Source organism: Coffea eugenioides, chromosome 5 (genome assembly GCF_003713205.1).
Source record: "Coffea eugenioides isolate CCC68of chromosome 5, Ceug_1.0, whole genome shotgun sequence".
Lineage (NCBI taxonomy): Eukaryota > Viridiplantae > Streptophyta > Magnoliopsida > Gentianales > Rubiaceae > Coffea > Coffea eugenioides.
This window is the reverse complement of record NC_040039.1, coordinates 15,052,431-15,066,564: the sequence shown is the minus strand read 5'-3', so window position 1 is coordinate 15,066,564 and position 14,134 is coordinate 15,052,431. Positions and strand designations below refer to the sequence as shown.

At 33.9% G+C, this 14,134-nt stretch overlaps 1 protein-coding gene across 1 annotated transcript; it reads left to right on the top strand.

The window, feature by feature from the left end:
* Positions 1-8,549: 8,549 nt before the first annotated feature.
* On the top strand, positions 8,550-14,134 carry LOC113770006 (U-box domain-containing protein 4). The gene is made up of 2 exons (XM_027314352.1): positions 8,550-8,914; positions 12,960-14,134. The coding sequence occupies exons 1-2, from the start codon at positions 8,583-8,585 to the stop codon at positions 13,768-13,770; spliced, it is 1,143 nt and encodes a 380-aa protein (XP_027170153.1). The 5' UTR covers positions 8,550-8,582; the 3' UTR covers positions 13,771-14,134.

Below are 14,134 nucleotides of genomic sequence, written 5' to 3'. Positions count from 1 at the left end.
ACCTAACAAGATGCAAAGTGACTGTTGATACTCTTCTGAATGCCATCCTTAAGTTATTGAATGTGTGAGAATAAGGATGAATGGATACATTTGTGATCGATTCAGGAATTTGATGAGAGTGGGGATCCCGAAAAGCATTTTCAGTCTCTTCTCTCATTGACTAAAGAGGGGGTTGAGAAAGGAAAGGTAAACTAAAGTGCTGCATTTAGAAGAACATAGAAAAGATTACTTTAGATACATGTATCTTCCTCAATTTTCTTAATGCGACAATTTAATTTTTGTAAGGTGGCAGCAATTGGTGAATGTGGACTGGACTATGACAGGCTTCATTGCTAAAAGCATCCAATGCCAGATGATTTGGGGAAGCGTAGTGTGACAGCCCCGCCTCCCCCTAAGGCGAACCAGAGGGTTCGGCGGGCCGCCTGCCCGGCTCTCGCCGGGACTCAGTCGTTCACTACAGTCCTCAAACAGATTACCAGATAAAACTCACATATTACAATATAAATCTCCAATAATTACATGTCATAAGTGAAGCGGAAACGATTTCCAACTATACATAAAATGATTCCACATCCAAACGGTACAAAATATAACAATTCCAACTAAGCCATCCAATCACGTGAATAAGCACAACAAGTCCTTCCTTCGCCTTGAGCCCTGTGGAGGGGAATAAAATATTTTTGGGGTGAGCTAGAAGCTCAGCGAGTAACCAGTAAAATCATTAAACAAATATATTTCACAATGTTGCATTTTGATCATTTCGATGATGTCATGATTCAAAGATCAAATGTTCGTTTAGTGCTCTCGTGAGCCAGGGAAATCATAGCACTTGAACACCCAACGCTCAAATAGATCATTTAACATTAACATTAACATTAAGAGGGAGCCCCTTCTTGTGCTCCAGATGAACATGAACATAAACAAACGGAGGAGACGTTGGTGTCCAGCACAAGACTCCCCAAGAACTCATTAAAGCCAAATCATGTCATGAATCCACATGCAAGCACGCATGATATGCAATCGAATCAATAATGCAAGAAATATTTCACAAGTACTTTGGAAACAGTTTAGGGTCACTCACCTCCACGGCTCATAAATCATCCATCATATAACATTGCCTTGCTCAAATCCAAGTCTTAGATCACAAACTCAATGCAAACAAATCCCTTCAAAGTTCGGACAGCACTTCCCCTGAATTTGCTAACTTTTCCAGCCATCATGGCTTCATTATTTCCTCATTCCATCCCAAAGGTACACACACAACAACAAGTTCATCCAATAGACATTCAGCAAGCTCCAAGTAGTACTAGGACAAGTCAAGCTAGGGAAAAGTCCGGAAATAAAAGTTAAGCTCAAAACCAGAAAATAAACCCTTGAAAATTAGAAAATTTTCGGGTTCTCACACTCATACTTTTTGGGGCGTCACACGTAGGGGAATCCAATGCCATAAACATTGCTAAAAGAATTGGCTTTGATGAGAAGATAATTAACTGTGCCCAAGCATGGATAAACAAGTTGACCCCACAGAAGGTACAGATGCAGAAAGATTTGCTGCACCAGTGACTAATGGAAGAAAGAAGTAGATTAGAAATTCAAGCAAATAAAGTTGCATCTCTTCACTCGGATATTATGAGCATTTATTATGAGGTATGCATAAGTTGCATGATTGTAAATATTTAATCTTTGAGGAAAGAGATACTTGTTATGAGACAATATGCAATGAAAATGTTTTTCTCCTATTTTATTGCAGTCCCGGATTACCATATCTAGCCTGCTTCCTTCATTTATGTTTATCATCACATAAGTTGCACAGAAAGCTGAAGCACTTGCATACAGCACTAGTGTAACGTGTTTGCTTGTATTGGTGGGCAAGGAATGGCTTTTCTCTCTTCTTGGCAACTTCTGTTGCCCATGATATCTATCATTTTTTATTTTAATTTCTTATCCTATACATGTATCCATTTATATAAGTGTGTTTTATTTATACACTACATGCTATTACATATAGGTGAGTACATCATATAATGTACAAGAGTATTTTTCCCCTTTTGTTTCACTTCAACTTTTAAAAGGGGTGGAAAGTGGTGAATATTCTTCTTTGTTACCTCACAGTTTGCACCCTCTTTTGCTTCATAACTTTCTGTTTACTCCATTTTTCCTTCCTAAATTGAAGATAATAAATGCGGCAGATGACTTTGAAGGGCGTGAGACAGCTCTTGAGACCAAGGAGAGCCAACAGATCCAACAGGAATTGAAGGCTGTGAAGAAGGAAATTTAAGATATAGTGCATGAATTTGAAAACCAACTTAAAAATGTTGATGCAGATAAGTACAATCTGTTGCTGAAGAAAGCAGAGTCTGCAATTGCATCCCTTGTTGAAGCTCATCAGCCTACTGATGGTCTTTCTATTGGGAATACGGACAGCAGGTTGTATGTACCACAGCCTGGTGAGCAAATGTATGTCAAGGGACTTGGGAAAAAGTTGGCTACTGTAATTGAAGCACCTGGAGATGATGACATGGTCCTTCTCCAACATCGAAAAGTCTGAGTACATGTGAATAAACACAGTGTAGGAGCTCTTGCAAATACTGGTATTAGTGGTGGAACAGCTTCTAATCAGGTGTGAGGAGTAATATCAAATTTTTTAATTATTGGCGATTATTCCAAAGTTCTTAATATATTGTCCCTACGCATGATGCTATGAATTGTTCAGCACTTTTTAATAATGCTACTCTATTAAATGATTATCCTTTTTTTTTTTGGTCAGTCAACTTTTGGGAACACACATTATTCATCAACTTCTCAATTTGGACACATCATGGACAGTTGTTCTGAAATTGGATATTAATTGCGAGAGGAAACTAGTACTGCATGTGGACATTAGCTCTCGGCATCAGTTAAACAGAAGACAATGGGCATTTTTTCTGCATAATTGCCTAAATGTTTTTCGTATATTTCATAGCACAATGCTCTCTATTTGGGAAGCAATGTGATATATAGGTATCAACAGACAACCTGCTACTGCTTTGTGGAAAGGCTTCTACATTGCATAGATCAGCTGATGCTTTTAACCTTTGACTGGAACATATGTTGCCCTGTAATGTTTGTTTACCTCCAAAGCCAACAGTTAGACATCCTTGCGTGCTTCACCTAATTATGATTAGCTTGCTTTATGTCAATTAATCGTTCTATATTGGAAAGTTAAGACACTAAATGTGTTTCTTATGGAACCCAAGGGACTGAATTGGTGCAAACTCCAACTATTAGGTACTAAAGTTATTAGACATTTAAAGAATTGTCTTTTGGTTTGAGGATTTTCATTCTGAATATAACTTTCATTTATATCATCTTCCATCAGGTGTAATTGATTGATCTGCATTGTACTTATTAGTTGAATGTTGTGATTCTCTATACTACATCAATTTTGAGATTAAAATGATCAACTATTTGTTGGAGCATACACTACTAAATCTGATGGCAGCGGGTGTACCTGTTAACATTGTAGGGAGTTATGAGAACTCTCAGAAGCCTTAGAAGCTTCTCCAGAACGAGCAATAGTGAGGAGGTTTCCTATGGACTTGTGTTTCAAACATCCAACAATACAGTTTCTTATTAGCTTACTCAGCAACACTGGGCATGTCAGTCTTTGAAATTTACACCGCGCGTAGGCGCGGTGAGCACCTCCTAGTACCTTTGCTAAACGTTTTAAGAGTAACCAAAATTTTAAATAACCAAGGAAATTGGATTTGAAATTTATACAAATACCTAAAAACTAACTAATTAATAGCTCTCATCCACATTGTAAAACATATGTTAGACTCTAAAAGTATTACGAATCTTCTAGAAGATGTAAACTTGTGAATAGATATATAAACTAGCTTTATAACCTGTGCTACGCACGGGAATTATTAAATTTTTAAAAAAGAATTAAAATTTAAAATAAAGATGTAATAGTAAATAAAAAATTATCTAAAATCCTTACAATGAAATGCAATTCAAACTAAGAGTGCATGAAATTTTTGTGAAATTGTGTAAATATTAATTCTTTTCTAAATTTGAGATTATGCTAGAAAGATATAGGCATATTTTTCTATAACATTTAATTTTCAACAATTGTGGTTACAACTCTTTTCAGGACCCTCGCACATCTATATCCATATGTATTGCAGAAGGGATTTTTAGCAGAGACCCTCTCAATGGCTTCCAAACTTCTCATTCTTTTTTCTAGATTTTTGTATTTATTTTAATACATAAAAAGTAGTGGGTTATAACCAACCCTATCACCAATCAAATTTAAAATTTAAAACATTCTCACTATCTACCTTATAAACCGTTTATAGTTTGTTATTTTATACTTTAAATCTTTTTTACTCCTTAATTAAAGAGAAATGCTCATTTGTATGCTATTTTAATATAATGTTACATTTTTATAATTAAGAAATATTTATCACCACACTAACTCTATAACCACTCCTACAAATGATCTTTGCAAATTACAATCATGTTTCAAAAAAATCACAAATGTGCAACAAAATGTAAAGTTGAGGGGGTAAAGTGCAGTTAAATATAAAATTAAGGGGCTTACTATATTTAACCCTAAAAAAAATCCCAAGAACGGAACAAGTAGTGGGTTATAGATTTTTGTCTAGATTTTTGTATTTATTTTAATACATAAAAAGTAGTGGATTATAACCAACCATATCACCAGTCAATTTTAAAATTTAAAACTTTCCCATAATCTACTTCATAAACCATTTATAGTTTGTTATTTATACTTTAAATCCTTTTTACTCCTTAATTAAAGATAAATGCTCATTCGTATGGTATTTTAATACAATATTACATTTTTATAATTAAAAAATATTTATCACCACACTAACCCTATAACCACCCCTACAAATGATCTTTGCCAATTACAATCACATTTCAAAAAAATCACAAATGTGCAACTAAATGTAAAGTTGAGGGGGTAAAGTGCAGTTAAATATAAAGTTAAGGGATTTACTATATTTAATCCTAAAAAAAATCCCAAGATCGGAATAAGTAGTGGGTTATAAATTTTTGTCTTGATTTTTGTATTTATTTTAATACATAAAAAGTAGTGGATTATAACCAACCCTATTACCAGTCAATTTGAAAATTTAAAACTTTCTCATAATCTACTTCATAAACCGTTTATAGTTTGTTATTTATACTTTAAATCATTTTTATTCATTAATTAAAGACAAATGCTCATTCACATGCTATTTTAATACAATTTTAATTCGGAAGCATACAACATGATCAAGAAACAGCAGAACCAATTAGGACTAGATTTTGACCAAAAATAAATAAATTAGGCCTAGATGCCACTGGCACGTTGCCATAACTTACAATGCCAATTAGGACTATTTAGCATTTTTTTTTTTGCAAGGAGTTAGGATACTGTAAAGCTTATTTAGGTAAACTTTTGCCTCATCGGTGATTTGAGTATCAAGTTATTGAATATACTACAAATCCTATAATATCAGTTTGCTACAAAAAATAATATTTTACTAGCATGTGGTATTTGCGTACGAAATTTCAGAGGTAAATCAAATGCTTTTAATTATACTCTATATAATTTGAATAGTTTTTTAGCGAATATAACTATACTATGCAGGACTATCACTTTGTACAATTGAAACTAGCAAATTGTATATCAATCACAATTTAGATTTTGCTCGATACCTACGCAGTTGGTGAGTTCCATCAGTAACACTACATCAAACTTTTAATGTTGTTTCATACTTTTATCAACATGTATTTCAAAAATTTGTAGGTTTGAAAATGATACATGTGCTCGAAAATTAGTTATGCGGTTGAAGTCAAGCAATTTTACAACATCACAAGCATTGTTGATAGCAAATTCAAAGAAAATATGGATATCTGAATATACAATCATGCATATGGTAAATTTACTTTATTTAATTTAATTACTGCACAATTTTTTTAAATTTATAATCATAACATATACCTTCTTTCATTCTTACTAGATTAAATATTTTCGAATTACTTGCTTACATTCAGAGCATTTACAAAGAAAACATGTTCTATGAGCTATGCAAAAATTGTGGACAACTATGTGAAGGTTATTTTTCAAAAATAGTGTGTATGCATTGTAATGATGTGATCGACATTGTTGTTAGGTAATTAATTTCACGTACCTTTAATTTTAACAAATTTTTCTGTATTGTATATAACATTGTATTTGTCAAACAGGTACAATATTAACATACAAATCAAATATTTCAATGGTAACATGCATCTTAATCTACATGACAGACATGCACGATTTGTATTTGGTTGTGATGCTTCTTATTTTTAGAATTACAAAGGAAGGTAGAATTTCTTGATATATGTTTATTTTTTATAATGCTATTTATAAACTATGTAAAAACAATACACTAATTTTGAATTTCGCACGTACTTAATTCTCAGGACAATGGTGATACGTTGTTCAACCAACGAATCAATTCATGCAAAGATCGTGCATTTTCATTTGTAGTACGCATTCCACAAAATTTAACAGAATTAATTAAATTACCAATTTTGGTTTTCGTATTAAAAGTTGATTGGTGTGAAGAGTGTTCGCACTTTCATGCAAGATTATCAAATTGAATACATAATATTTGTAAGTATTTCATTTTAACAACATTTAATTACATTCATTTTTATTCATATATCATTCATTTTCTAATATAAATTTCTATTATTTTTTCAAGATCTATCTTTCGAAAAAAGGTAATTTTTGAATAATATACACATTCTATCATATTTCAAACTATTGTTAAACAGATATTATATTTTAATTGTATTGGTACAATTTTTTTACCTTTTTTAATTCACCCTTTTATTTTCATTTTTCCAATAATGTCAGCACCATGCATAGCACGGGTATTCATACTAGTTGTGTTAGTATTAGAAAACTTCCAAAATATCTTAACTGATAAATAGGTAGATTAGAGAGGCTTATTGATAAGTTAGTTTAAAAACCACATATAGGAAAGGTTTTACTTAGATAGTCTCTTCACTAAGACTCTGTTTGTTTGATAGGAAAATCGTGTAAGAAAGTGTGTCATAGGAAAAGTGAAGCAAGGAAAAGGAAAAGGAAACTTTTCCACATTTGTTTGGTTAACAAGAAAATGATGCAACAAAATACAAAATCCTTGTGTTTGTTTAGCCGAAAAGTCATGGAAAATTGGCTACTATGTTCCTTAATAGAAAATATTCAATATTGAATTTCTCCTTTTTTTGGTATTTAATATGTAAAAACATCTAATTTTGCTGCATATTGGAAGAGTTGTTTACTTAAAAAATAATCACATTCTTTAATAATAAGTTTATGTGTGCGTGTGTGTAATATGTGTGTATAAGTTATTTAAAAAATATATAAATATAAAAAAGGAGCATTAAATGATTCAATAAATTACTAATTCATTAATTTTTAAAATAAGAATAGAATGTCTACCTACAAGCCAGCTATTTGAATTGTAAATTCTAAGATATACTAATTTATGTAGAAGTTTAGAATGGAGGAAATAGTTTAGAAAAAAGAAGTTGTAAAAAAAACTAATTAGTTGAAACTTTCTTGTGACTTACTTTCCTATCAATTTCAGTAGGAAAAATTTTATAGGAAAATGAGTGATTACCGAAAAAATTTATGTGATGGGTCCCATAAGTTTCCCGACAAACAAATATTCAAAATTTGTAGGAAAGTTATTTTCCTTCACTTTTCTTCCCTTTTCCCCACAAGCAAACATGGATTTAGCTCCTCTCTCCATTTCTCACAATACATATCTTGATTCATGACGTGTGTCTTTATTTACTAAAAAGGGACATGATCATTTTAAATTTGAGTAATCCTAACCATTATTAATAAATGAATATACATGTCATACATCCAAATGTGCACTATGCACTGCAGGAAATGAAAAGAAAATCCACTAGAAAGGAGCTAAGTCCAATAAATCCAATAAACACTTGAGTTTAATCTTGTTGCTGATTTAAACATTTGAACTAAATTAATAGATAAGCATTTTGGAAAGTGATGCATGTCATATTATCAACAAACTAACTGACAACTAGTATATATTATAGGTGGACAAGGGGTCGGAACGATTTGTCAGAAAATCGTTCGAATCGATTTTGTGTAAAATATACAAGATATAATTTTATATGCACACGGTGTAACTTACTTTCAACAACGTGTAACTATAAAACAAAATTTTGTAGGCTCCACTAATATAAAAGATGCAATCTAAACCTTTTTTTTTTTTTTTTTTTGCTAAATCTTGACTATGAATCTTCAAGAATCATTGCGCTTCCTCCTGCCCCTCCTCCATTATAAGTATAGATTATTGACATAGATAGTGATGCTCTGTAGAACTAAAAGACAAACTTAGATAACTCTATAAAACAGAAAGATAAACTTAAAACTGATAAAAAAAAAAGATAAAATCGAAAAGCAAAAATGTTACCTACTTAGCATTATATAACCCCCCGGATTAGAAACGGGAAGACACTGAGAAGGAGAGCAGTAAAGCAGTCTTATTATCAAACAGATGGAAGACGAGCTGCCCCGGAGCACCGGAACATCACCGGCGGCAGAATCTACGCCGCCGCAGCAGGCGGAGTTGCGGCAGCCGCTGCCGCATAATAAGGAAATCGAGCAAGTGGTCGAGAGACTTCTAAGAAGTGGGAATTTAAATGCCCAAATAGAAGCAGCAAAAGACGTGAGAAAACTCGTCAGAAAGTCGAAATCTTCTTCCTCCAAAACCCGTTCTCGTTTGGCTGCCGCTGGCGTCATTCCGCCCCTCGTTTCTATGCTTCATCAGCCTGCTGCTCGAGAGCCCGCCCTCCTTGCCCTCCTTAATCTTGCTGTTCGCAATGAACGGTCCGCTTTTCTTTTCATATAATTTTTTTTCCAAAATGTTTACCGGTTCGCCAATTTTTTGCTTCCCTTTATGTGCTGAAAAGCCCCAAATACGTAATATTGATGTTCTGTGGAAGTTCGAGTGAGCTTAAGATTTAGTGTTGCTGGAAAATGGTTTGTAATCGAGGGAAGGATTCAGAAATTTGATATGTAATTTAGTTGTGCGAATATTTGAATATTCCTCTGCCCAGTTTTAATCTGTAAATCAATTAATTCGTAGGAACAGGTTTCTTATGTGAACTTATTTTGGTATCCACTGAAAGTGGGATTGTGGTCAAATTAATTTCTGTCGATTTTGTGTCTCTGCTGAAATTAGATGATGCACGAAAAATTGAAATGATTGATAGTTAAAGGATTACTAGCTTTTGGTGCATGAAATCATTTTTAATACCAATATTTTGGTTTTTTTTTTAATTTTGTTCCACTGTGTTGGTTACTTTTTTTGCGTTTGGAGACTACTCTGGTGGAACAACTTGCTAGTATATGAACTTTTTTTTTCTCTTTAGTGCCAAGCAATAAACATCATCAAATTGTGCCTAATGTGATATGGCATGCCTAAAGAAAATCAGTGACCAGAATGAAATGCAATTGAGGCAAATCAGCTGCATAGCTGCTTATGGTTGAATGAAACTTAGCAATATTGACTGAAATTTCAAACATAAGCACCAGAATAAGAGTCTTACTTTTTCAAGTCTTTCTATACCTGTCTTTAGTCATTCCATTTTGCTTTATTTTCAAGGGAAAAGTTTTGCCCTGTCTTGTGGTAGGAAGTCAGAAGAACTTAACTGTTACGCTGCGAGGCAAGTTTGTGAAGATGTTGTCTTTAGGAACCAGAGCTGAGAAAAGCTGGTTTCAAATTTTCTCCCTTGGTTCAGACAAACCATGTGCACTGCAAGAACTTCCTTCAGGAGTTTTAATATTTTATGAGAAAATGATTGGTGCATTTCACTCTAGACAAGTAAACAGGATGTGCTACAATAATATAATAGAATTATAATCGGTATGATGTTACAATGACAAATAATGCTACAGAAACAACAGCACATGAGATATGTAGTTACCGTTGTCAGTTATTAGTTATAGTACCCTGCAAGTCGTCATGCTAAGTTATCTAGAACTTTGATATGTCTTATCTGTAAAACTGACATTTTTAAGAGCAAAAATTAACATAAAACTGATTTTGAGCTTGACTTCAGTCAACCCTGCATTATGAAACCTAGATATGACATTGAGTTAAGAACTCATCAATAGACTACCTGTGCTTTGGATATGTTAAAAATCATGACTTATTGGATTAGAGACATTCACAAACAGATATCTTCAGTAACATCATGAAATATGCTAAGTTCATACCCTGTACAGGGAGACAAATAACATCAGTGCCATTACCTGTTCCGATCTAAATAAAGCCTTTTCCACATGTAGCCTGGGTAAGGAGATGCAGATAGAGAGACTAGGCAAGAAAAATTCTTACAGAGGTGTGTTTATTACTGGTGTTTTTTCTTTGATAAAGAGACTCAAAGATCAGAAAAACTTTGGTGGAGATTTTTAGGTGATCTAAGCAAATGGGAGGGGAGAAAGAAGAATTGGAAGCAAAGGATAACAGGTTTGAAATGTAGAATGAGGGTTTAGCTATATAGATTGCTTGGCAAAAGGCCAAGTGGTTTTCCTTGCAAATGGCTCATATGCGAATTCCTATGGATAAGTAATTAAAATTTACCAAAATTATTTTAATATACAGATCCTGGCTGTGGCTGTCAGGATTTTGACATTAGCAATATGATTTTGAGCTCCAGCTTCAGTCATTGGATCTTGGCACGACAAGTTGATGCAATTTGAGCAAATATTCAACCTGAGATCAGCACCAACCATTTTCAAGAAAAAAAACTGTTGTGATAGTTGCTGAAAGAAACTTGATGTTGTAATAGATTGCAGCAGATGTTTTGAACCTGATGTAGGTAAATATAGAAAATTAGAAACATGAAAATGGATATAATTAGAATATTAGTTTGAAAGTGCTTATCAGAGAATATTAGTTAGAAATTGCTGATCAGAGATTATTAGTTAGAATATAATAATTCACTTGCCCTGTAAGCTCAGGTTGTCTTGATGTGTTTATTGAATTTAAGATGATTAGCTTATTTGATTCACCAAAGATATTGAAGTACAGATATTCTAACTTGAAAAAGTTTGGTTTAGCTTCATATATGGTGGTATTAATCCCGAGTACTGTCTTGCAATATGTGTTTCAAAATGTTTCTGTTTCAGAAATGGAGATCTTGTAAAACTAATTTATACGGCATTCATGGTATTGCTTAGTGGATATGAAGACCTATGATTGACCATATTTACATTTGGAATGAAAATGCTAAAACATATATTGATTGCTTGAATAGCTGTTCAATAGCTGCTGTTTGCTACTGAGCGTGTTAATTTTCTTTGCAATTAATCACAAATTATCATCTTTTTCCTTCTTAGAAGCTAATGACAAAATTCTTCTTGTTTTCAAATGCTTTATAATCCATAAAGAGGAATGGTTTCAAAGTTTCCTAATTGGTCAATTCACATGTTTCAAACTTTCTCTTCAATGTTTCATTGAATTATTATATTCTCAGCTCTCTTTAATTGTTGTGCCTTGCCAAAGTAAAAGATACAAATTTGGAATAAAGAGAGTTAATCTTGTCTTTGAAAGATAATTGAGATGCTTAACTTCTTCTTTACTCCTCGAGACTATGCCTACTTTTAGGTGTATTGGTATGTCTTTCCTACCATTATTGAAGACAATGGCCGAGCTCTTCTATAAATTACAATGTATTTAGGGATGTTGAAAGAGGTTACATGCTATTCCATAAACAGTTACATAAGGATCACTATTCCAATTTATTAATCCTAAATCAGCATTTTAATTTCATTGGGAAAGAGTTCCAGAAAGGAGTTGACTAAGTCCCATGGTTCGATTAAGATAAAAATGTTTGATGTCATGATATTGTAGAGTAACCATCTTTTCTAGGTTCTGAGTTTTGATAGGAGGAAAGGTATTGTGCTTAAAGCATTCCATTCTAGGAAAGTAGATAACAGTTTAGAAACTAAAAGATGGTAATTAAGATGCTGGTTTTGACACTAGAGGAGTAATTTTTTGTCAGCAGAATAGCAACCTTGACGTTGCACTTGTTGTCACTTTTCCCAGAAGTGCAGTGCAGAAGAGACAGGCCATTAAGAACACCAGGCTGTTATTGAGCTTGGCTGCAACTGAATTTTCCTGATTTGGAATACGGCATCCTTTTTTTCGTCATAATTATGTCTAAAAATTTTCCACTAGTATTTTTTTTTAAATTATGATTCAAATACTCTCTTGTCAATAAAGTGACCAAAGGGCTATGTTCCTGAGTCATAAAGATGTTTGGCATTATGGTCATTCATGCTAGAAGTGCTTTTAGTTTTAGAAAGTACTTTTAAAGTGTTTGGTTACAGATTTGAGTACCTTTTCTTTGGTTAATTTGGATTAGTAGTACTTCTTGATGGAATTTAACCTCAGAGCTTTTGCATTAAGAGGCGTAATCAAAATGCAACTAATTTGCAGATGACTAGATTCAAGATAAAGCTCGAGCTTTGATTTTTCACTTTTTTTCGTTATTTTTCTTTTAAGTGTGCAAGTAAGGAACATGTTTCTACAAATAGTATTGTATTAAACATGGCCACGCTCACAATTCTTCTTTGTAGGGGTAATTTCATCATTGTGTTTGCAGTTGAGTGCTTTGTGAGTGAAATTTGTGTTGTGATGTGTTGTATTGCTTTTGGAATTTCCTGAGCACAAGTCAAGAAAGCAAAGAGCTTCTTTTCTGAATTTTGAATTGTTAGTGGATCTAATTAGACAGTTATGTTGGGGTAATACCTTACGTACTGTTAGGCATTTAGGTGTTGGGCATTTGTGAAACAGAAAGGGAGGGGGGGGAACTCGTGTACTGTCAGATTGTCTGATGCTGTTATTTTCACTTACTATTCCCAGAAACAAGATCGGGATAGTTACGTCTGGTGCTGTTCCCCCTCTAGTTGAGCTCCTGAAACTTGAAAATGGCAATTTAAGAGAATTGGCAACTGCAACTATGTTATCATTGTCAGCAGCAGCAGCTAATAAGTCAGTAATTGCAGCTTCTGGAGTTGCACCTCTTTTGATGCAGATACTTGTCTCTGGAAGTGTTCAAGGAAGAGTTGATGCTGTCACAGCTCTCCACAATCTCTCAACTAACAAAGAAGAACCTAAGCTGGTTCTCGATGCTAGAGCAGCTTCTCCGTTAATAAAACTCCTTAAGGAATGCAAAAAATACTCAAAGCTTGCTGAGAAAACAACAGCCCTGCTCGAGATCCTTTCTCATTCTGAAGGAGGACGGTCGGCAATAACAAATGTGGATGGTGGAATACTGACTCTAGTTTTAACAGTTGAGGATGGATCTCTTGTTAGCACAGAACATGCAGTTGGAGCATTACTGTCGTTGTGCCAGAGCTGCCGAGATAAATATAGGGATCCCATTCTTAATGAAGGCCCCATTCCAGGCCTCCTACGACTCACTGCAGAGGGTACACCTCAAGCTCAGGAAAGAGCTAGAAAACTTTTGGACCTGCTTAGAGACTCCCCTCCTGACAAAAAGATGTCATCTGCTGTATTTGAGAAAATAGTATATGATTTTGCTACACGAGTTGATGGAACAGATAAAGCGGCAGAAATAGCCAAGAGATTAATGGAAGACATGGTTAATAGAAGCATGGAGCTCAGCATGAACCGTATGGAGATAAGGGCTTCATCCTGTACCCCTTCATAGCTTTTGTTCATATTACTAATGCATTTGGTTTGGAGATCAGGTTTCTACTTAACTAGTCTCAGTTTTTTCCCTCAGTCATTCATGAAAGTGAAACTGCACAGTTAACTTACGTTAGATAGCACAGGCTGGTGATACGATTTTAGTCCCTTTGAGGTGATTTTTATGACCTTGCTGGGATTTGGACATCTTTAACTTTGATCTCACAAGTTCAGAAGATTAATTCTTGTAAACTACGTTCATAGATCGTGTTGTAAACATGAAGGCAACGCCCTGAAACTGGACAAGAAGAAAGTATCTCAAATTGTACAAATCATAATGAACTTAACCATTATGTTGTTATTCCCATCCACAAAAATAACTTGGC